At 44.4% G+C, this 23,377-nt stretch overlaps 1 protein-coding gene across 1 annotated transcript; it reads right to left on the reverse strand.

The window, feature by feature from the left end:
- Nucleotides 1–9,510: 9,510 nt before the first annotated feature.
- Nucleotides 9,511–16,715, reverse strand: LOC308271951 (guanine nucleotide-binding protein G(I)/G(S)/G(O) subunit gamma-10; the record flags this gene model as incomplete). Its single annotated transcript, XM_080708648.1, has 2 exons — nt 9,511–9,636; nt 16,635–16,715. The coding sequence occupies 2 exons, from the start codon at nt 16,713–16,715 to the stop codon at nt 9,511–9,513; spliced, it is 207 nt and encodes a 68-aa protein (XP_080564774.1).
- Nucleotides 16,716–23,377: the final 6,662 nt, after the last annotated feature.

A 23,377-nucleotide genomic window follows, 5' to 3' on the forward strand; every position in this document is an offset into this window, starting at 1 on the left:
ACATCAATAATTTAGTGTGTTTTTAGAAATTATATCGTAATAGAGTTTGATTCTATAAGTTTTATTTTAGTCTTAAATTTAAGTTTTTTAGCTTAACTTCCTCTTGAGATTTAAATCCAGGTACAGGGCGGGAAATAACTTATAGGAAAATTCCCAAGGCAGTTAAAGAACAAGCACCAGCCGGAGCCAGCTCCACTGCCCTTGTGTCTGAACAAACATTCCATAGATAAGAGACCCTCTTCCGTGAGCCCCTGCCACCCCTGAACATCTATGCTTCTCAGGCAATTTAAACATAGGAGTTATAAATTTAAGAAGTGTATACCTTCCCGAGCCTGCTCTCCCTCATCTCCTCTATCTAATTGGCAAATAGAAAGACAAATGGGACAAGGAACCCCGGCTGTCCTTGGGGGAAGGTAAAATGATAGCAGCAACACGCTCACACATCCCCGTATCTCATTCCTCAACATCTGGGTAAACATGCCATAAGAGGAGGGACCCTGTTCCCAGGTCAGTGGTGTGCTTTATGGTTGCTTTTCAAGTTGTAAATATCAAGAATGTCCAGGCTGATAGAATGACTAATGACCTTGTAACAAGATGCTATATAAGGAGAGGTTAACAAAAGACGGGGCCCTTGTCATTATCTGCTGAGCAGAGATGCTTGGGTCCAGGTTCGAACCTGTTAATAAAGTGTGGCTTTTCAGACAAACAATTGGCTATGGACAGTTATTCTCGCTCGCTATACAACAAAAGATGGGGGATGGAGCGCGTGCTTGCCATGCTAAGGGCCCTCGGAAGTTAGTCATCGTGGCCCTAGAGTGGGAACACAGCCGGGCGTGGTGGTTATCACACTTGTAACCCAGGACTTGGGAGGCTGAGACAGGAGGATCACGGTTCCGAAGTCAGCCTTAGCAAGTAGCGAGAGTCTCCTCAACCTAGTGAGACCCTGTTTCAAAATAAAAATAAAAGAGGGGTGAGGGGCAGCTCAGAGGTAGAGTGCCTCAGTCCCAGTACCACAAAATAAAAATAAAGTGAGAACATCAGTAAGGTCTCAGGGAGAGCTGTTCCCAGTTAAAACACACACACGCACACACACACACACACACACACACACACACACACACACTACACAGAACTGCGTTTAAGTGGATGTAGCTGAACCAAACCAGAGTTCACAGAAGTGACACTAAGGCGAGGGGACGAGGGGGTGCGAGGGAGTGAACAGGATCACGAAGATGACGACGTCAGGTGAGCGAGGTGAATGGGACGCACCGCAGAAGGCCACTGTAGACTGAGTGTCTGAGCCCAAACCTGAAGTCCACAGGTGGCCGCCCTTCCCTCCGCCCCGAGAGGTTGCAGCCTGGGATCTAGAACTCCTCGCCCGATGGCGCCTGCCCGTGGCCAGACCTAAACTTAAGAGGCGTCCCTCTCACTAGCCTGCCTCACTGGCTCCTGCCAACCCGCCTCTGGGAAGTGAGCACCGGCTCTCCTTGCTGTCCGGATTCACGGCGCCTCCCTGCCCAGGCTCTGTAAGTAATACACCCTACTTCCCATTGGGATGCATGGGGTCTGTACCTTCCCTCTGAAGAACCGAGGGAAGTCCAGGCCAAGTTTTCCCAGGGACACAGAGAACTCCAGGCGAGCCCCAGGGCCCGGCAGAGTGAGGCAGAAACTGGACACTGTAAAACTTGCTCGGCCTGCATCTCACCACGCAAGCTTAGGGCCTGAAGGTAGCTTTGTTCAGTCTGAACAGTTATAGGCCTATTGCTTCTCAAATCATTTCAAAAAATCGACAGGTTCTGATGTTTCCAGTGAGCTGCAGGTACTAGTCATCGCAACTTATGTTTCTCCCTAGAGAACATCTTCACGGTTTATTTATTTATGTTTGCCTTTCTCTCAAAACTTAACAATAAAATTGAGGCTTGGTGAGGTGAGCACATGTTTAATTTGATTTCGAACTCCTTCAATTTCTTCCTTTCTGATTGGGTATATAGGTTTTGCCTAATTATTCTCCCAAAGGGCCGTAGCATTTCACAGTTTCACTAGTAAAACATAAAACGCTCTGGGTTCCTTTATCCTCGGCGGCAATGGTGGATAGCACAGTGCTTAAAGTAAGGGCTCTTGGGCTGCACTCGCCAGCCTGGATGCTGGGTCTGTGGTGACTCTTTGGTTATGGGCAACACATGGCTTATCTAGGCCTCACTTTCTATATCTGTAAAAAGGAGATAAGATATTCTTATCTACATTTTAAAAATAATTGTGAGTGATAAAATAGACCCCGAGGACTTAATTTGCTCAAGATCATACAGATAAGGTGTAAATGTTCTAACATACAAGTATTTAGAATTCGGTGTGTAAATACTCAATAAATGCGAACGAGTTGCTTTTATATTCTAATCCAATAGATGGGAAAATGAGATCTCGTTACCACCGCAAGTGCCCTCCGCACAGTGGAGGGCGGGCGGTTTCACTTGGTTTTTCTCCTGTTTGCTTCTTCAAATCCTTCGCTCATTTTTTCCTTCTCAAGTTATCAGAATCTTCTGTGTATTAGGGACATTAGCGCTGCTTTTTTACTTGGTTTGTGATTTTTTGCCATTTAATGTTAATTCAATATTTAATTAAATTGCTTTAGAGTGTGTGTGTTTGTGTGTGTGTGTGTGTGTCTCAGTGGGAATTGACCCAGGGGCATTCTACCTCTGAGATATACCCCCAACCCTATTATTTTATTTTTATTTGGAAACAGGGTCTCACTAGGTTGATGAGATTCTAACTACTTGCTGAGACGGTCCTCAGACCTATGATCCTCCTGTCTTAGCCTCCTGAGTACTGGGATTGCAAGCATGTGCAAACACACTTAGTTACTTGTTTAAAGTAATGACTTAAATACAGTCAAGTATGTGCATCCTTTCTTTTTTGATTCTGAGTTTACTATCTCGCGTAGGAAATCTTTTACCCTAAAGTTATATATTATTCTCTCTCTTTTTTTTTTTGGTGGTGGTACTGGGGTTCCTGGAAACCCTTCTACCTCTGGGCTACACTCCCAGACCTATTTTATATTTTTATTTGGAAACAGGGTCTCTTAAGCCAGCGAGGCTGACTTCGAACCTGCGTGATCCTCCTGTCTCCGCCTCCCAAGCGCGGGGATTACAAGCGTGCGCCACCACGCCCGGCTACGTGAAATTTTTATATCAAGTAATATAGGTCCAATTTTATTTTCTTCCAAATGGATAGTTAATGTCAGCACCATTTATTAAGTAAACAATACTTTCCCATCGAATAGAAAAAAATTTATTTCTGAACTATCATGATTTGATCATCTATTTGCCTATTCCTATACCACAATAATATTACTTATATTAGGTTTTTTTATTTTTAATAATATTTTGGTTCAGCAGTTTCAGAAATAACTTTAAATATGCAGTAAGAAAAGTTTCATCCTCCCATGTTTTATACAAACACACACACACACACACACACACACACACGCACACAGAGTTTTTAAAAAATAATTGTAGCTGGGCATGGAAGCACATGCCTGCAATCATAGTACTTGGGAGGCTGAGACAGAGGCATTAGAGGTTTGAAGACAGCCTCAGGAAATAGTGAGACTCTCATAAACCTAGGGAGACCTTGTTTCAAAATAAAAAATAGAGCCAGGCCTGGTGGCACACACTTGTAATCCCAGCATTTGGGAGGCTGAGATAGGAGGATCACAGGTTCACAGCCAGTCCCAGCTGTTCAATGAGGTCCTCCTCAACTTAGTGAGATTCTGTTTCAAAATAAAGAATAAAAAAATAGGGTTGGGGTTGTAGTTCAGAGGTATAATACCCCTGGGTTAAACCCCAAGTACCACAAAAATAAATAAATAAATAAATAAATTAATTAATTAAAATTAGGGCTGGGGGTATAGCTCAGAGGTAGAATGCCCCTGGATTCAATCCCCAGGACCACAAAAACAAACTATTCTTAGATAATTATTTTTCATATAAGCTTTATACTTTAGTTTCCTTTTAAAAAATAGCAATTATACTAAGTAGAGCTTATTTAGACTGTTCTACATAGCTCCCCATTCCTCATCCCACTCCCAGAGTGGCCTGCACATGTTGCCCAGGCTGGGCTCAGTCACATCATCCTGTCTCCACCTCCCAGTAACTGGGACCGCAGGCGCACGCCGCACCCAGCCCCAAACCCTATCCTCTGTGCTTCTGCTAAATTTATTCCAAGAATTTTTAACAGTCATGTCATGAAAGTAGAAGTGGAATATAGTTTCCATTTCCATTTTTAACTAGTCATTGCCAGTTAGAAAATGCTTTATTTTTCTGTATGTATTTTGTATCCAGTCATCCTCCTAAATTCTATTACAAATTCAAGTATTTCCCTTTCTAGACTCTCATGAGTTTCCAAAGTATATATAATTATTAACCATAAATACAGATGTTATTTCTCCTAAAATGTTCATACCATTCCATCTTCTCATTTTACCACATTAAGAATTCTAAAGAAATACTAATAAGTAATGGTAATCAAAGATATCTTTGTCTTATTCCTGATAAGCTAAATGCTGCAATATTTTGCCATGCAATGTATTTGATACTATAGACAAACTGTTGATTTGGACAAAAAAAAAATATATATATATATACACACACACACACACACACACACACACACACACACACTTTTTTTTTTTTCCTGTACTAGGGCTGGAACCCAGGGGCATTCTACCTCTGACTACACCCTCAGCCCTATTTTTTATTCTTTATTTTGAAACAGGGGCTCACTGAGTTGCAAAAGGCCTAAGTAGCTGAGGCTGTCCACGAACTGTGATTCTCCTGTCTCAGCCTCCCAAATGCTGGGATTACAAGCATGCACTGCCACACCTGGCTGCTGCTGCTGCTGCTGCTTCTTCTTCTTCTTCTTCTTCTTCTTCTTCTTCTTCTTCTTCTTCTTCTTCTTCTTCTTCTTCTTCTTCTTTCCTTTTTTGGTATGGAGGTTGAACCCAGAGGTATTTTGCCTCTTAACTATACCTTCAGCCCCCCCTTTTTAAAACAGGGTCTCGCTAAGATGTTGAGGGCCTTGCTAAGATGCTGAGGCCAGCCTTGAACCTGTGATCCTCCTATCTCAGACTCCCAGGTACTGAGATTACAGGTGTGTCCTGCTACACCACCACACTCAGCTTGTTTTTATCTTTAAATAATTTATTTTAGCCAGGCATGGTGGCAAACACTTATAATCCCAGTATGTGGGAGTCTGAGACAGAGAATCCAGGTTCACAGCCAGCCTCAGCTACTTAGTGAGGCCCTGTTTCAAAATAAAAGAATAAAATAGGGTTGGAGGTGTAGCTCAGAGGTAGAATGCTCCTGGGTTCCATCCCCAGTAACACAAAAACAAAAACAAAAAATTTTTTACTCTTATTTCATAAGTCTACTTAATTTTTATTCAGAAAAGATATTAGATTTTATCAATAACTTTCTGACATAGATTTCATTTATTTTTATTTATTTATTTTATTTGTGTGTGGTGCTAGGGATTGAACCCAGAGGCATTCTACCTCTGAGCCCAATTTTATTTCTTATTTGAAAACAGCGTCTTACCAGGTTGCTGAGAGCCTCACAAAATTGCTAAAGCTGGCTTTGAACCTGGGATCCTTCTGTTTCAGCCTCCCAAGTACCGGGATTATAAGCCACCAGGCCCAGTTAGACACCCTTCTTTATACCTTTCATGTAATGAATTACATTGCTAGATTTACTTACATTAAACTAGCTTTGTCAAATACTGTATTTCTTGCCTAACAATAGAACATACCTATGATACAGAGATAGACAGTTGAATATAAAGGAGGGAAAGGATAATTGATAGTGTGATATTTCAGAGAAAGCAAAATAGATCCAGAGGAAAAAGGAGGGTATAGAAAACAGATACCTGAATTATAATGAAATAGAAAGATGGAGATTGCTTAGATCTGGAAACCCCGTGGCTAGAAGTGAAGGGACAGCCCATACAGCGGCTTCTGTTTTCTCTATTGCAACGCTGTCTATGCTCAAAGACATTTCCACTTACTTATTTAGGGGTTTATACACAGCTATTTTTTTTTTTACAGTACTAGGGATGGAATCAAGGGGGATTGTACCTCCGAGCTACATCCCCAGCCCTATTTTCTTTTATTTATTTATTTATTTATTTATTTATTTATTTATTTATTTATTTGGAAACAGGGTCTCTTAAGCCAGCATGGCTGGCTTCGGCTGGCTTCGAATCTGCACAATCCTCCTGTCTCTACCTCCCAAGCGGGGGATTACAAGCGTGTGCCACCACGCCCGGCTAGTCTTATTTTTTGAAACAGGTTCTCACTGAGTTGCAGAGGGCCTCACTAAGTAGCTGAGGCTGTCCGCAAACCATGATCCTCCGGTCTCCGCCTCCCAAATGCTGGGATTACAAGTGTGCGTCACCACGCCAGCTATACACCCCACACCCAGCCATTTTAAAGAGCAAATGTTGCCAGTGGCAGATATTTTTCATGTCATATACACATCTACTTTTCAGGACATTTACAAAATTCTACGAAAACTTAAAAACAAAAATTTGACCTCCCACTTCCATCACTCAGTTTCACATGCAAAGAAAAATCCATGAAACTTTAAAAAAACAAAACCAGACACAAAATGTTGCTGTCATAAAAAATGATGAGTTAAGCAGAATTTATTTCCAAGCTCTTCAAAGGTTATCACAAACACAAGTCAAGTATCCTTCCAAATCTGTCCCAAATTAAATCAAAGGCACACCATAAAAGCAAACCATTTGTGACATGAAGACTTTTAGGTTATAATATTTCCACATTAGTTTGTTTTTAACCATTTGAAATGTTTGGTATGTAGATCATACTTTAAACATTTTTAAGGACATGAAATAATGTAGTATCTTTTTAAAAGTACAACCACAACTATAAAGTAAAGGGACTTAAGAGGGCAAAGATTAAATCTACTTCATACACAAAATGGGGCAGCCTACTATACAACACAGTATTAGTCTTTCCAAACAAGTTTGCTAAGAAATGTATCCCACGTTTAGTGTTAAAAATTAATCTACTCACTAAGAAAAGTCAAGACGTCATTTGATTAGGAAAGCCTATTCTTCTCCCTAATTTTATGCTTTCTTGTCTTCATTTAGTAATGGTAAATTCATGATAAAAGAACAAATTTTATTATAGTATAAAAATCTTAGGAACAAATTACAAATATTCCATTTTTAACAACAAAAATGTTTTCCTTCCTAAAATGTAAACATCCAGTAAACAAAACATACATGATAGTCTAGGTCTAGCAACACCGGCAACTCACTTATTAAAGAGGTGTATTTTGGTATATTTGGTGGGAAGGTTTTATTTTAATATAAAGCACTTCACCAGAAGAACCAGGCCAATAGGATTTAAAACTCTACTCCTTCACTGCTTTCTTACTTGAGTAGAAAATCATGAATTTCTGTAGATTTTTGGCTATAGAACCAGGCCACAGGAAAGGTCTGAAATATCTAAGTCATTTGGCGAGAGGAGAGTGTTTTCTTGAGACTTGGAGACGGTCAATCATCACTTTGTACTTGAAGGCAGTCTTCAGCGGACTTCTTCCCTACTGAAAAGAGTTTGGTTTTCATTTTAGTAAAATTTATTCATTACTATTCATCATTTCGTAGGGCATTTAAGTATTCATAAAGCAAAAAGTAACACCTTAATAGAATAAAACAGCTAGCCGGGCATGATGGCGCACGCTTGTAATCCCAGCATTGGAGAGACTGAGACCGGAGAATCACAGTTGGTGGCCAGCCTTAGCCACTTAGTGAGGCCCTTTGCAACTCAGCGAGACCCTGTTTCAAAATAAAGAATAAAAAATAGGGCAGGGGGTGTAGCTCAGAGGTAGAATGCCCCTGGGTTCTATCCTTAGACCGGCAAAAAAACAAAAACAAAAACAAAAACAAAAAACAGCCAAACCATGCCACTGGATGAACAGTACCCTTGAAAGCGCTTTGTAAAAAAAAAAAAAAAATGCTATGCCTACCTAAGACTATTATTATAATTTTTTTTTCCTTTTCTCATACTGGGGGTTGAACCCAGGGGCATTCTAACTCTAAGTTATACCCCCAGCCCTATTTTATTTTTTATTTGGAACCGGGTTTCACTAAATTGTGGGCTTCACTAAGTTTCAGAGGCTGGCCACAAATCTCCAATCCTCCTGTCTTGGCCTCCAAAGTACTGGGATTACAGGTATAAACCACCATGCCAGCTAAGACTATGTTAATATCATAAATGTATATGTTTTCTGTTACTAAGTACAATTGTACCTAATAGTAGAATTCTTTTAAATGTAAACAATTCCCTTTTGCAAATGTATGAAAAAGGACCCAAGATGTTTATTTACACCATGTAGAATGCATACTTTGAAATATCTTGGCCCCAAAGGATTCAGTTTATATCTTGTCTTCTTCCCCCCCCCCCCCCAATACTGGGGTTGGAACTCAGAGGCATTCTACCTCTGAGCTACAACCCCAGACCTATTTTTTAGTCTTTTTATTATTTGAAATAGGGTCTCACTGAGTTGCTAAGGGCCTCACTAAGGAACCACAATCCTCCAGTCTCCGCTTCTGGAATGCTGGGATTACAAGTATGCGCCACCACACCCGGTTTAACTTTGACTTCTTAAAAAATAATAGTGAAGCCGGTGTGGTGCTGCAAGCTCAAGCTTGTAATCTCCGTGCTTGGGAGGCAGAGACAGGAGGACTGCACTGGTTCGAAGCCAGTCTCGCTGGCTTAAGAGACCCTGTTTCCAAACCAAAAAAAAAAAATATATATAGGTCTGGGAGTGAAGCCCGGAAGTAGAAGGGTTTCCAGGAACCCCAGTACCACCAAAAAAAATTTAATAATAATAATAAAATAATAATAATAATAATGAAAATGTGAATAAAACCTCAAAACAAAGCATTCAAACTCATTTAATTTCTAATATGCTACCAGAGAGGTGTTTTAATTTCAGTTATCAATTTTTAAAGCACTTTTAACCCTACTCACTTTCACCGGTAGTTAACATTTCCTCTTCTGTTAAAATACTGAGATCTATTTTAGAGCCTTTGGGAAAGAAATCCCAGCTCATGGTCGGCAAGCTTCCCTTACTCTGTAGAATCCTGAGTCCCAAGAATTGCAAGTCAGGGGGTAATATTAAGTAGCAAATCCTAACTCTGGGGTCGCGGACGGTGTGAAGGTGTAAGGGCAGAGGACGAGGCCACGGTCAGGAGATCCCCACCACTCACGGGGTGCAAGTGCGTAAGGGCGGCAGCATCTCAGGGCCGGTGCCACAGAGAACTCGCTTCCTCAAGGGGACGTACTGCACCAGCGGGGGTAACTACAGGCTGCAGCCATCCTTCGGGGAAGGCTGCGCTTCGCGGGCCTCTTAAACAGCAGAGTCAACCTCAGCTGCCCGTGTCCTCTGGGAAGCCTGCGATGCACCGGGTGTGGTTACTCACCGGTCTTCAGAGTAAAGCGCAGGACCGGGGCTCTCGGAAGGGGTTGCTTCCCGCCGGGACGCCGACCAGCAGGGCGTCCTTGCAGGCGTTCTGCATGCAGTACTGCTGCAGCTCTGCGGCCGCCTGAGAGACCTGAGACAGGACGACACGCTGCTCACCCCGCCCCGAAACCGACCCCCCGACCCAGCAGAGCACAGGCTTTGGGGGACCGCCAAGTCTCGGTTTTGCTGACTCTAAGGAGGAAAAGGTGCCGGGCGTGGTGGCGCACACTTGTAATCCCAGCATTCGGAAGGCTGAGACCGGGGGATTTGGTTAGAGGACAGCCTCAGCTACTTAGTGAGACCCTGTTTCAAAATAAAGAATAAAAATAGGCAGGGGATGTAGCTTGGAGGTAGAATGTCCCTGGATTCCATCCCAAGACCCACAAAAAAAAAAAAAAAAAGAGGAAAAGGTGACAATTTTATACTGCAACTCAAGAAAAGCTTAAGCTTTGGTCCACTTAGAATCCTGGACTTGAGAGCTGGGTGTGGTGCCACGTGCGTGTCATCCTAGCACCTGGGAGGCTGAGACAGGAAGATCGCAGGTTTGTGGACAGCCCCAGCTCCTTAGTGAGGCCCGCTGCAACTTAGTGCGACCCTGTTTCAAAATAAAGAATAAAAGCCACGTGGCAGTGGACGCTTGTCACCTAGCATTTGGGAGGTGGAGGCAGGAGGATTGCAGTTCACGATTCATGGACAGCCTCAGTTACCTAGTGAGGCCTTCTGCAACTTAGTGACAGCTTGTTTGAAAATAAAGAATAAAAAATTATGGCTGGGGGTGTAGCTCAGAGGTAGAATGCCCCTGAGTTCCATTCTCAGTACCACAATAAGAAGAAGAAGAAGAAGAAGAAGAAGAAGAAGAAGAAGAAGAAGAAGAAGAAGAAGAAGAAGAAGAAGAAGAAGAAGAAGAAGAAGAAAAGGAGGAATAAAAATAAGGCTAGGTGTGTAGGGCTGGGTGTGTAGCTTGGAGGTAGACTAACTCTGGGTTCAAATTCCAGTACTACAAAAAAAAAAAAAAAGCCTGGTTTTGAGACTAAATTGATAAAGAAATAGCTCACTCTAGTGCTCCTTGTACAAATTTTTGTTATATAAAGCATGCACCAATATATTCAAGTTTGCTGTGTAAACAAACTGTTTCAATGTTTAGGTTTGTTTACTTATTTTGATACTGAGGAACCCAGGGGTGCTCTACCTCCTGGATACACCCCCAACCCCTTCCTGGTTTTTTTTTTAAATGTTGAATCAGGATCTAAGTTGCTGAGAACCTCGCTGAGTGGCTAAGGCTGGTCTCCAACCCGTGATCCTGCTACCTCAGCCTTCCCAAGTCCTGGGATTAGAGATGTGCCATCATGCCTGGCTGTTTTAATGTTTGCAAAGACAGGAGCTGATCTAGTTCACTCCAGGTAAGTAATAAAGGCCTTCCACCACGCTTTGAGGGGCCACACAGATTACTGGTTCAGAATGAAGCCTCCAGAACCAGACTGCCTGGATTCAAACGCAGCTGTCACCCCCATGTGACCATGGGCAAGTTACTTCTCAGTACCTATTTTCTCATCGACGAAATGTATTTACTAACAAAACCTTCCTTCTCGGAAGGTATTGTTGACGGCTGAGCTAATATACTCGAAGCACTTAGAATAGTGCCCACACATAATTAGTAATATGTTTGCCTCAAATTACAAATATGGCCCAATACTCCCCACCCGTAAGAGAGTCTACTCACTCACCCCTTCAATCTGGGCTGTCCTGTGACTCTGACCAGTAGGATGGGACAAAAATAACGGGAAAGTTCCACCCCGAGGCCTCAACAGTCTCCGCAGCTGCCTCTCGTGTGGCCGTGGGATCCCTGAGACACCGACATGTTGAATGAGCCCAGCCTCCCCTGCTGCACCGCCAGCCAGCCAGCCAGCCACCTACAACCTCAGGACACGTGAACGGGCCGCCCTGGACCATGCAGACCACCTGACCGCAGATGACGGAGCGAGGCCAGCAAAGAGAAGAGCCCGCAGCCCAGCCTAGTTCAAACTGCCGACCTAAGAAGTGTGAGTGAAATGTTTCAAGCCACTGTTTCCAGGTAGTTTGTCAAGCAGCAAAGCTAGCTGATGGGATATGACTCTGCCTTTCCTCCTCCTCCTCCTCCATGTGGTGCCTACTCCTACTTGAAGGCTGTCCTCACTTCCCATTTTTCTTGCAGTGAAAAGGTGTTTTGAAAGAAAATGTGCCCAATACTGTCTAAAAAGGGTTCAAATTGCCATTTAAGTATTACGATTAGTTTGTGTTAATTTTCTGGTCTCCAAATACATGAAATATTAACTGCTGCCATGGTTTAGATACCGTGAGAGTGTCCCCCAAGGTTCAGGTGCTGAAATTTCATCCCCACTGTGAGATACTAAGAAAGTGGAAACTTAATCTGGCTGTGTGTTCAGAGATGGGATTTAGGGGCGGTGATTCATACTGAAGTCATCAGGTTAGAGCCCCACTATTGATTCCTGGAGGCTTTATAGGGAGAGAGAACAAAAGTGCGTGTGCTCCACGCTGCCTCGGGAAGCGGCCAGCAAGAAGGCCATCACCAGAGGCAGCCCTTGCCCTGGACACCTTCTCTTTATAACTTACCCAGTGTTTGGCATTCCGCTCCTAGCAACAGAAGACAGACCGCTACAGCTGCGCATGTTACAGCGGCCACCAAGTTTTTGAAATGTTTAGGAGTTTTGCTTTTATAATAGTTTGGTTTGTTATATAAATAAAAATGCATAATAGAGTATAGTCAGACTAATATTTAAGTGTATTTCCCGAGTAGAAACTCTGAAATTTTCACATTATAATTGGAATTAATGGCTTTATAAGTTATTAGTTTTATTTATATTTTATTTATTTTTTTATTTGTTCATTTATTTATTTTTGTGGTACTGGGGATGGAACCCAGGGGTATTATACCTCCGAGCTATACCCCCAGCCCTACTTTTTATTCTTTATTTTGAAACAGGGTCTCACTGAGTTGCAGAGGGCCTCACTAAGTAGCTGAAGCTGGCCGCAAACCTGTGATCCTGCTGTCTCTGCCTCTCAAATACTGAGATTACAAGTGTGGGCCACCACGCCCAGCTTTAATTTTTTTATTTATATGTTTTGGTACTGGGGATTGAACCCAGGAACATTCTACCTCCAAGCTACACCCCCCAGCCCTTCCTATTTTTTATTTTGAAACAGGATCTCACTGAGTCAATGAGGCTGGCCTCAAGCCTGTGATTCTCCTATCTCGGCCTCCCAAGTACTGGGATTACAGGCATGTTCTATCACACCTGGGTAGTTTTTAATTTTAAAGAAATTTAGGATGGATTATGCCCATGCACACGATCTCTGCATCAGGATAACAAGTGAACACCACATGTGGTAGGTAAGAGGCCATCTCCCAGGACCCCTGGAGGAATGGGACTAACTAGACTCTCCTCTGAAGAACATGGCCAGGCTGGGCGTGATGGTGCACACCTCTAATCCCAGCACTCGGGAGGCTGAAACAGGAGGATTACAGGTTCGAAGCCAACCTCAGCAACTTAGTGAGACGCTCAGCGACTTAGTAAGAACCTGTTTCAAAAAATAAAGTAGGGCTAGGGGCTCAGCTGAGTGACAGAACATCTCTGGATTCAATCCCTAGTGCCACACACATAAAAAAAAAAAAAAAAAAAAAAAAAAAAAAACATGGCCAAAAAGTTACAGTAAGGACATATGTAGGGAAAACATGAGAAGCAATGCTCAAGGCCGGGCGCGGTGGCGCACTCCTGTAATCCCAGCATTGGGAGGCTGAGACAGGAGGATCGTGATTCACAGACAGCCTCAGCTACTTAGTGAGCCCTTTGCAACTCAGTGAGACCCTGTTTCAAAATAAAGAATAAAAAATAGGGTTGGGGGTGTAGCTTGGAGGTCGAATGTCCCTGGGTTCCATCCCCAGTACCGCAAAAAAAGAAAAAAGAAAAGAAAAAGCAGCAGCAGTGCTCGGCATCTTTAGTAGTATCCAAGGAAAGAGACTCTGGGTGGGGAGGCACGCCCAAACCTGGCAAGCCTGGCCAGCCGTGCCCTGCGGTGGAGGAGGGCACTCCCACCCCGGGGGGGGGGGGTATCTGACCCTCCTGGGCTCAGCCTAGGCTTCCCCAGCCACTTCTGAGAAGCTGCTCCAAAGTAGTCCTTGGACGGACAGCAAGCATTCCGACCCTGGGAAGGGGCGCCCGCCCTTCTTATGCTAGAAAATTGGTGCCTGGCTTATTTACCATGTCGCAAGTCTGTCAAAGAGAAGACATGTCTGGCTGTGAAGAACGTCCAACCTGAGACCGGCCAGACTCTGGAACGTGACTCCCTAAGGTGCTTTCTGAGAGAGGCCTCGCCAAGTGCCCAGACCCTGCTGCGTGAGCACGGCCGCGGAGCGGACAGCGTGTTAGGCGAATGTGCCGCCCTGGCCTGGCGCCATTCACTCCTGCCCTGGGGTTTCTTTTTTGGTGGCACTGGGGGTGGAACCCAGAGGCTTTCTACCTCCAGGCTATACTCCCATACCTTTCTTTTTAATATTTTATTTGGAAACAGGGTCTCACTAAGTTGCCGAGAGCCTCACTAAGTAGCTGAGGCTGGCTTTGAACCTGTGCGATCCTCCTGTCTCAGCCTCCCAAGTGGGGATTACAAGCGTGCGCTACCACGCCCGGCCCGGCCCCGCCCTGGGGTTGTGCTACTTCTCCTGGGCTGCTGAGTCAGTGCTCTTTCTGCCTCAGAGCTGACACCAGCGTGGTCTCCAGCATGGTCTTCACCAACCCTTGTTTCAGTTCCCAACCTTCTCCCCTAAACCCCCTTCTCCTCCAGACTCCTGAGGCCTCCTCCCTTTGGTCTACCAGGAGGTCACCGGGAAGCCGACTCAGTTCCTTGTCTACCCAGCCTCGGTTTAGCTTCTTTCTGGCCAGACCTTCAAACTCCTTGGCCTTAAATCCCACCTCCGCCTTCTGGCACACCCCCTGGCTCACCCACACCATCAGCCACGCTCACCTTCAGCCCATCAGCCCGGTGTGGTGGTGCGGCGCCTGTAATCCTAGTACTTGGGAGGCTGAGACAGAGGATCGCAGGTTCAAGGCCAGCTTTAGAGGCTTAGCTAGACCCTGTTTCAAAATTTAAAAAAATAAAATAAAATAAAAATGAAACCTAGGTGATCAAATGCTGCTAGAGAAAGAAAAACAAATCCCAAGGACAGCGGGTCTCCGACCGCGCCGCAGCAGGGTCTGGTCACAGGTACCTGTGGGTGAGCCTGCTCGGGGTCCCCTCCGTTGCCCACGGCACTGCTCCCACTTTCCACTCCACAACTCAGCTTCCCCTTCCCCTGCTCCGGAAGAAACCAGGCCTCCTATTTCACAAACACAACTGCTATCACACACGTCCTTTACCCACATCTGGAAACATCTACCTTGACACATGTCCTTTTCTGTCAACTCACCAGCTGCCCCTCCCACCCCACCCCCGAGACCTCTCCCCTTTGACCTAGGAAAAAAGTTCCTTCCTCTCAACTCCAAACTAGGGCTTTCGTTTCCTAAGTTTCCTCTTTAAAACAGCATTTCACCAGGTTGCCGAGAGTCTCACTACATTGCTGAGGCTGTCCTCAGACCTGTGATCCTCCTGTCTCAACTTCCCAAATATTGACATTGCAGGTAGGTGCCACCCTGTCCAGCAAAACTAGGTTTCTTTACTAAAATAAGTCTGCCTACCCTATTCCCCCGTCCCCCACGGTACTGGAGCCTGAACCCAGGGGCCTTCTACCTCCAAACCACACCCCAGCCCTATTTTTTATTCTTTACTATGAAACGGGGCCTCACTAAGTTGCAGAGGGCCACATTAAGTAAGTAGCTAAGTCTGAATGAACGTGAACTTGTGATCCTCCCGTCTCAGCCTCCCAAGTACTGAGATTACAAGCCTGCACCACCACGCCCAGCCTGATTCTGCTTTTCCTGCTACAGGTCATTGAAAGTTCTCTGCATATTTTACAATCTCCAGGTACTATCTGGGATCATTTTCTTTATTGGCTAATTTGTTTATTATTTACCTTCCTAACTAGAATAACCCTATTTCCTAGGACAGTGTGAGGTGGAGTAAAAAGCACGACTGGGGTGCCAAGGTCACCACAGTGCTGTTCACACATATATCCATGGGTCCCACAAAGAGCGCTGGACTGGAAACCACACTCGGACACAGATGCTTCTGGGCCAATGGAGCAAACACAGTGCATGTATACTAACTAGGCCCGATGTTCAGCCAATCTCTCCATTCTTGCTTTCTCTTAGAGCTTCCTCCTCTCAGCCATCTACTGTTTATGTTGTGGTGCTGAGGATTGAACCCAGGGGCATTCTACCTCTGAGCTACACCCCCAACCCTGTTGTATTTTTTTTTTTTTTGAAACAGTTCTCGCTGAGTTGCAGTGGGTCTCACTAAGGTGCTGAGGCTGGCTGCGAACCTGCGATCATCGTGTCTCACCTCCCAAGTCCTGGGATGACACGTGTGCACCACCAGGCCTGGCCAGCCCTGTCTGACTGTCCCTGGTCGCAGGCTCCGACTCTGCTCTTGATATAACGGCCCCTTCTCGCTCCCGCACTTTATGATGCCCTCCTGTAGCCTTGTGCTCTGAGCTTCAGTCCTAAGCCAAATACCTCTTGGAAATCTCCGCAAAGCCCACAGTTCCAAAATGGAACTCATTTTCCCCAAACTCCTCCTCTCTCCTCTCCACTTAGGGAACAATGCCATCCAGCCTGTCGCTGCGCCAGAAACCTGAGCATCCTTTCTCCTCTTCTCTCTCGCCCCCACCCACCCATCCATCCATCCCCAAGTCCTGATCTTTCGGCGGCCTCGCCGTCTCTGCCCCCTCCATCCTCCTGCAGCAGCCGCATCCAGTATGCCAGCGTGTCGCTGCACGGCCGATGCCTTGAGTCGAGTCGGTCACTGTCCACGGTGCCCTCCGGGTCTGGCCGGTGTCTGGGCGCGGCGGCAGGGCCTCTACCCCCGGCCCCCACCCCACACCCCTGCGCCAGAGGCGGTCCTGGGCCCCGCAGCCGCCAGCCCGCAGCGCCCAGTCCTCACCTTGATCCGCTCCACGCCGGCCTCTAGCTTGAGCTGCTCCACCAGGCGCTGCAGGGCGCTCACGCTGGGCCCGGAAGACATGGCGGCGGTGCTGGCTCTGAGGAGGCCGGGCTGGGCTGCACCGCCCCGGGGCGGGGAAGCCGCTGCACCCTCCCCAAGGCGGCTGAGCGACAGGAGGGGGCGGCACTGGCCCAGCCCACCAGGCCACCCGCACAACCAGGAGAAAGGGCTGGGGTGTTGCTTGGAGGGAGAAGGCACCTGGGATCAGTCCCCAGGTTCGAGGACAGCCTCAGCACCATACGGAGCCTCTCGGCAACCCAGCGAGACCCCGTGTCAAAACAAAAGGGGGGGGGAGGTTCTGAGGGTATAGCTGGTAGGTAAAATGCTATTGAGTTCAATCCCCAGTACCACAAAATTTAAGAAAAAAAAAAAAAAAAAGGACATTCCTGAGAGAATTGGGGTAAAGGCTACTAGTATTTAATTAATATTTAAAATTTGGTGTGGTGGCGCACACTTGTTATTCCAGTACTTGGGAGGCTGAGACAGGAGGATCGCACAGGTTCGAAACCAGCCTCAGCTACTGAGTGAGGCTCTCAGCAACTTAGTGAGACCCTGTTTCAAAATAAAAATAGGTTGGAGATGTAGCCTGGAGGTAGAGGCCCCTGCGTTCCATTCCCAGGACCACAAAAAAAAAAAAAAAAAAAAAAAAAAAAAAAAAAAAAAAAAAAATTACAGTATATGCCTTCTGTAGCTTTTCAGAGTGATTAATAAGAAACAAGAAAACAACTATATTCAGCCAGCACGGTGGCACATGCCTGGAATTCCAGCTATTCAGGAGGCTGAGGCAGATGTGCTTCAGCCCAGGAGAGCAAGGCCAACGTAAGCAAGTTCCCCAAAAAACCCAAAATAAGAAATAGAACAACTGCGTTTAATGTGACACAGTACAGTGTTCCATTAAATTTACTTCCTTTACCTATCGCATTATCTTTAGATCCTAGAATAATGAGCCTGGAGCGAAAAGAAACTCCAGCAGGTTTGCAGACACATAAAGGGCTTCTTTACTGAGATTTCCACAGGCATTTTTTTCATTTTGGAGAGGTGATGGGACCTAGGCCTACGGGTGTATGTGTTGCAGTACTGTATTAATTTGAAACAGGGTCTCACTGAGTTGCAAAGGGCCTAAGTAGCTGAGGCTGTCTGTGAATCACGATCCTCCTGTCTCAGCCTCCCAAATGCTGGGATTACAGGAGTGCGCCACCACGCCCGGCTTGTGTGTGTTTTACTGGAGATTGAACCCAGGGACATTCTACCTCCAAGCTACAGCCCCCGCCCCCCAAGCTGGTTTTCTATTTTTTGGTTTTGAAACAGGGCCTCGCCAGGTTGCTGAGAGTCTAAGTTGCTGAGGCTGGCCTTGAACCTGCAATCTTCCTGTCTCAGCCTTCCAAATACTGGGACTGCAGGCGTGCGCTCCCACGTCTGTCTCACTAAATGTCCCTCCAGTCAACGCAGGCCTAAGATGGCTCTCATCTCTGGGCCTTCTCCCTCCTTCCTGAGGGATGCTCTGCCCTGCGCGCTGGGGGAAGGGAGCAGTCCCCAGCTCCAAGCCTAGGGGGCGCCCTTTTCACTTTAGCGCTGTATCCTGCATAAGGTAAGGAAATCAAATACCTATGAAGAGAAAAAAAAGAGTTTGCAATCATCACTAAAACACTCTACCCTTAACCATGAATTTTTTTTGGGGGGATTGAACCCAGCAGCATTCTGTCTCTGAGTTACACTCCCAACCTTATTTTATTTTTTCCTTGAAACAGGGTCTTGCTAACTTGCTGACTTGTACTGGGATTTTAGGAATGTGCCACCATGCCTGGTTCGTTACCATGGATTTTATGAAGACCTACTCTCCTGTTCTCTGAAGGGCAGGGGATTCACATTTACTGGGTGCTTAATATATGCCAGGAGCTTTATCATTGTTAACTTGTCTAATTCTCACACGAATTTGGTGAAGAAAATGAGGTTCAAAGTTCAAAGTAATCTTCATCTATCTGGTTAAAAAGCCAGCCATCCCCTGTGCCCTTCTGACTCTTACTGAGGTTATTAAGAGGAGAGTCTGTCCAATGACGGGAGGCTTCTCTACTTTCTCACCAAACAGAAAGGTTTCTCACCAAACTCTAAGAAACTTATGACTCTGATCCAAAACCGATTATCCATCTTATTCATAATTGTTGAAAATATCCTTTTAGATGGGCGTGGTGGCACACGCTTGTAATCCCAGCATTCGGGAGGCTGAGAGACAGGAGAATTGTGGTTCACGGACAGCCTCAGCTACTTAGTGAGACCCAGTTTCAAAATAAAGGATTAAAAAATAGGGCTGGGGGTGTAGCTCAGAGGTAGAATGCCCCTGGATTCCACCCCCAGTACCGCAAAAAATAAAAAAATAAGTTTTTTTTTTGTTTTTTTTTTTTTTTTTTGGTGGTACTGGGGTTCCTGGAAGCCCTTCTACCTCCAGGCTACACTCCCAGACCTATTTTATATTTTTTGAAACAGGGTCTCTTAAGCCAGCGCGGCTGGCTTCGAACCTGCGCGATCCTCCTGTCTCCGCCTCCCAAGCGCGGGGATTACAAGTATGCGCCACCCGCCCGGCTCAAAAGAAAAGATTTTGAATCCCTTAAAAAATACATTGATTAAAGTTTACAAATAACTATGTAGGCTTTTCACTCAAATACTTCTAACAATTCCTCAACTGTCAGCAATCTATTTCAGACCTATGCAAATTAAGTAGACTTTGATTATACAATCTATCTGGCCCTTATCTAAAAAGATCATTTCATAGATAAGGAAACCAGAAAAGGTTAATTAAGTTATTAATAACTAGGTTACTGTCTTCTAAATTTGGCCTTAGCCCTTATTTAAATGTGAAGACAAGCCGGGCATGGTGGCGCACGCTTGTAATCCCCACACTTGGGAGGCTGAGACAGGAGGATCGCACAGGTTCAAAGCCAGCCTCAGCTACTTAGTGAGGCTCTCGGCAACTTAGTGAGACCCTGTTTCCAAATAAAATATAAAATAGGTCTGGGAGTATAGCCTGGAGGTAGAAAGCCTCTGGGTTCTACCCCCAGTACTACCAAAAATTAAAAATAATAATAAAATAAAATAAATAAATTTGAAGACTATCATATTTAGCTAGTAAGATTATAATCCATCTATACACCACTGGGTTATATCAATACGAACATTTATCTAGCTGCCTCAAAGGCACAATATAACTCAACAGAGATCACGTTTGATCTGATGTCTTATAGTAGCCAGATCCTATTTACAAAAATGTCTAATAAAAGCCATTTCTCATGCCAGGCATGGAGGCGCAGGCCTGTAATCTCTGTACTTGGGAGGCTGAGATGCGAGGATCACAGATTCTAGGGCAGTCTCGTCAGCAAGTAGTGAGACTCATCAACCTAGTGAGACCCTGTTTCCAAATAATAAATAAAATTGGGCTGGGGGTGTAGCTGGAAAGTAGAATGCCTTTTGAGTTCCTTCTCCAGTACCAACACACACTTTTTCTCCATAATTTCCACAAAACTTTCAATTTGTGCCAGGAATTGGATTCATACTATTAGCTGAACTGTGTAGCATACCACTTGGCCTCCTCTCAAATAAAATGATCTCCAACCTTAGGATATTAAGTTTACTGTCTCTCAAGTCAAAGGAAACAAACTGACTTTCCAAACACAAATCCAATAGTTCTAAATAGTAAATTCACTAAACTTTCTTTTTTCATATAGTAGCTTTAAAAATCTTATACAGCAATTATAGGGCTTAAGATTCCAAGCAGGGTGGCTATCTAGCAGATGTGTTATAAAGCTGCAACCGAACATTTGGAAAATTCAGCAAATAAAAAGAAAAATAAGACCAACGAGAAAAGGATTCGTGGTGCCCTCTGTGATGAAGACATCTGATACCAACGTTACCCGAGGGTAATTTCTGCAGCCTTCAATTCTATGATAATGAATACAGAGCAATGAACAGCTATGCTAACAAGCCCCGAATACCAACGGAAAAGGAAAAGGGAAAAGGGAGAGCCCGAAAACAAAGCACAAGAAACACTTTTTAGAGGAAGCCCCTGCAAATAGTAGAACTGTGGGGGGAGGTTAAGGGTCCTCCACCCAGGAGTCTTTTCCAGATGTTTCTAAAATGTAGAGGTTTGGAATTTTGCTTTGTTTTTGGTGAAGGGCGGGCAGACGATGGTGGTGATGGTGATTGCAAAAATATCCAGAGTACTAAATGACCCTGTGACCGCTAATGGCCCTTCCTTCACCCTAGGATGTGTGTGTGTGTGTGTGTGTGTGTGTGTGTGTGTGTGTGTGTGTTGCTGAAGATTGAACCCAGGGGCATTCTACCTCTGAGCTACACCCTCAGCCCAATATTTTATTCTTCTTTGGAAACTGGGTCTCACTAAATTGCAGAGGGCCTCACTAAGTAGCTGAGGCTGGCCGTGAACCAGGATCCTCTGTCTCAGCCTCCCCAGTACTAGGATTACAAGCGTGCACCACACGCCTGGCCGGCCCTAGGATCCCAAAGCACAGCTAGTGTATAGAAGGGGAGGGGAAGATGAGTCATAGTCCATCTGTTGAAGACAGTCCAAGCAGCTTGACTCGTACATTGACCATGACTCCAAACATTACCAAGGGAGCAGGCTGCTAGAATTCTAGAAATGAGATTCCTAGAAAGATAGGAAGAAATACCGTAATTTAGCAGAGAGACAAAATAATATCCAAAGATACACTGTCCTCACCAGTTAATCTATGTGAATGCTGACATCTGCCCTCTTACTATTTATATCATTTGGTAAAAAATATAGGCGATTAGAAATTTCTCTCAAAGATTTGGGGGCAAGAGCCTCCACTTCTTTTTGGTCCCTATGATGTACAGCACACACTTATATTCGTAGCTGATACATACCAGTGTGTTTTAACTATATGATAATCTACTCAGTCAAGCACTAGTCGTACAACCACAGCACCTTTGAAAGGCATTCGTCTGTGGTTAAGAGCCAGGTATCTGAAGCTGGAAACATAGCTACTATAGGTTTATGCTTCCTCCACAATCCTAAAAAAAAAAAGAGAGACAGAATGGACACATAAACATGTTCATCTCAAGTTTACAGAGATATAAACTATTATGTCATTTCAGAACTTTAGAGCTGCAAAAGCCCTTATCACAACCTTGTCAAATTCTTTCCTAATTTTATAACTGAGGCAACTGAAACCATCTTTCACAGATCTATAGCTGGCCTCAGGTCTCTGGTTAACATATTTGGGCTGAGCTTATAAGGACTAGCTAGCTGACTTTAGCTAGAAACAGATCCTACTCATGTACTATGCTACCCTAATCTGTGTGTGTGTGTGTGTGTGTGTGTGTGTGTGTGTGTGTGTGTTACTGGGGTTCCTGGAAGCCCTTCTACCTCTGGGATACACTCCCACGGGCTACACTCCCAGGCCTATTTTTTAACTTTTTTTATGTGGAAACAGGGTCTTTTGAGCCAGCGTGGCTGGCTCCGAACCAGTGCGATCCTCCTGTCTCTGCCTCCCAAGCGCGGGGATTACAAGTGTGTGCCACCACGCCCGGCTACCCTAATCTTTTAAAAAGTATATAATACAAAAGTAACGTGCTGATCTTTGAAATGTCATACCAACAAACATGATATATTGCAACCATTTTATTAATATGAAGCAATGGAATAAATCTTTTAACAGAAATATCAATTCACTACCATGAATGTGTATTGATACTCTGGGTGCAGTACCATGCTTGATTCAGTCAAATTATATGCCATTTACTTGAACTTCCACATGTCTAGAAACATTTGTATGTCAGTGGTCGAGAGAACAGCACACAGCCATGCACACCTGCTTTCTAGTTTAAATGCATGTAAACACTGTCAAGTACAATGAATTTTTCGCCACTCAAGGACTTTATAATAGATGAACAACTTTTCAGTATTTGTCCTGCTATTCATTTTTTTAATTGAAGAGGAAAAGAAAGAAAAAAGGGAGGAAAGAAAGGAAGGAAGAAGATGAGAGAAAGGATGGAAACAATACCGTGATACAAGAGATCTTTTTACAAGGTCCCCTTCTGCTGAAGTCTTTTGAGAATAATTATAGTCCTATAATGAGACTGTAATAAAGATCATCCTACAAGGACATGAGGGTAGACCCACTCTCCCAGAGAGTTTCTGATCTTATTAGGAACACTGCAATGATGGCAGAGGGCTGGGGACGGTGAGGACGTATAGCAGAAGGCTCTCCTAGAGAGACTGCTTTGGAACATAACAGACATGCCAGCTGAGCCGCTCTGCTGAGGACGTGCGTGTCCAGAAAGACACAATAATATAATTAAATGCTAGTCTCATTTTCTCTAGGTTTTGTGAAAATACAGGGGGCCAGAAAAGCAGAAAAAGAATAAGGAAACACTCTTGAAGAATAAACACTTAACACGGGAAAATTTTACAGAGTATCTAATAAATTTTCATGTCAAATCTTTAACTAAACATATAAAACTTTAAAATGGCAACCAATAAATTTTCATGTCAAATCTTTTAACAAAATCCACAAATAGATTATAAAATTTGAACAACTGTGTCTTATAAAGTTTTAAGGGAAAGTGGAAATTTCTACACCATTCTGTTGAGATGCTTGAGGAATTATAGTCACTGTTGAGGAGCAGCTGATACATTTCTAAAATAATTGTTA

The sequence above is a fragment of the Muscardinus avellanarius genome (genome assembly GCF_963383645.1).
Source record: "Muscardinus avellanarius genome assembly, chromosome: 13".
In the NCBI taxonomy this organism is placed as follows: domain Eukaryota; kingdom Metazoa; phylum Chordata; class Mammalia; order Rodentia; family Gliridae; genus Muscardinus; species Muscardinus avellanarius.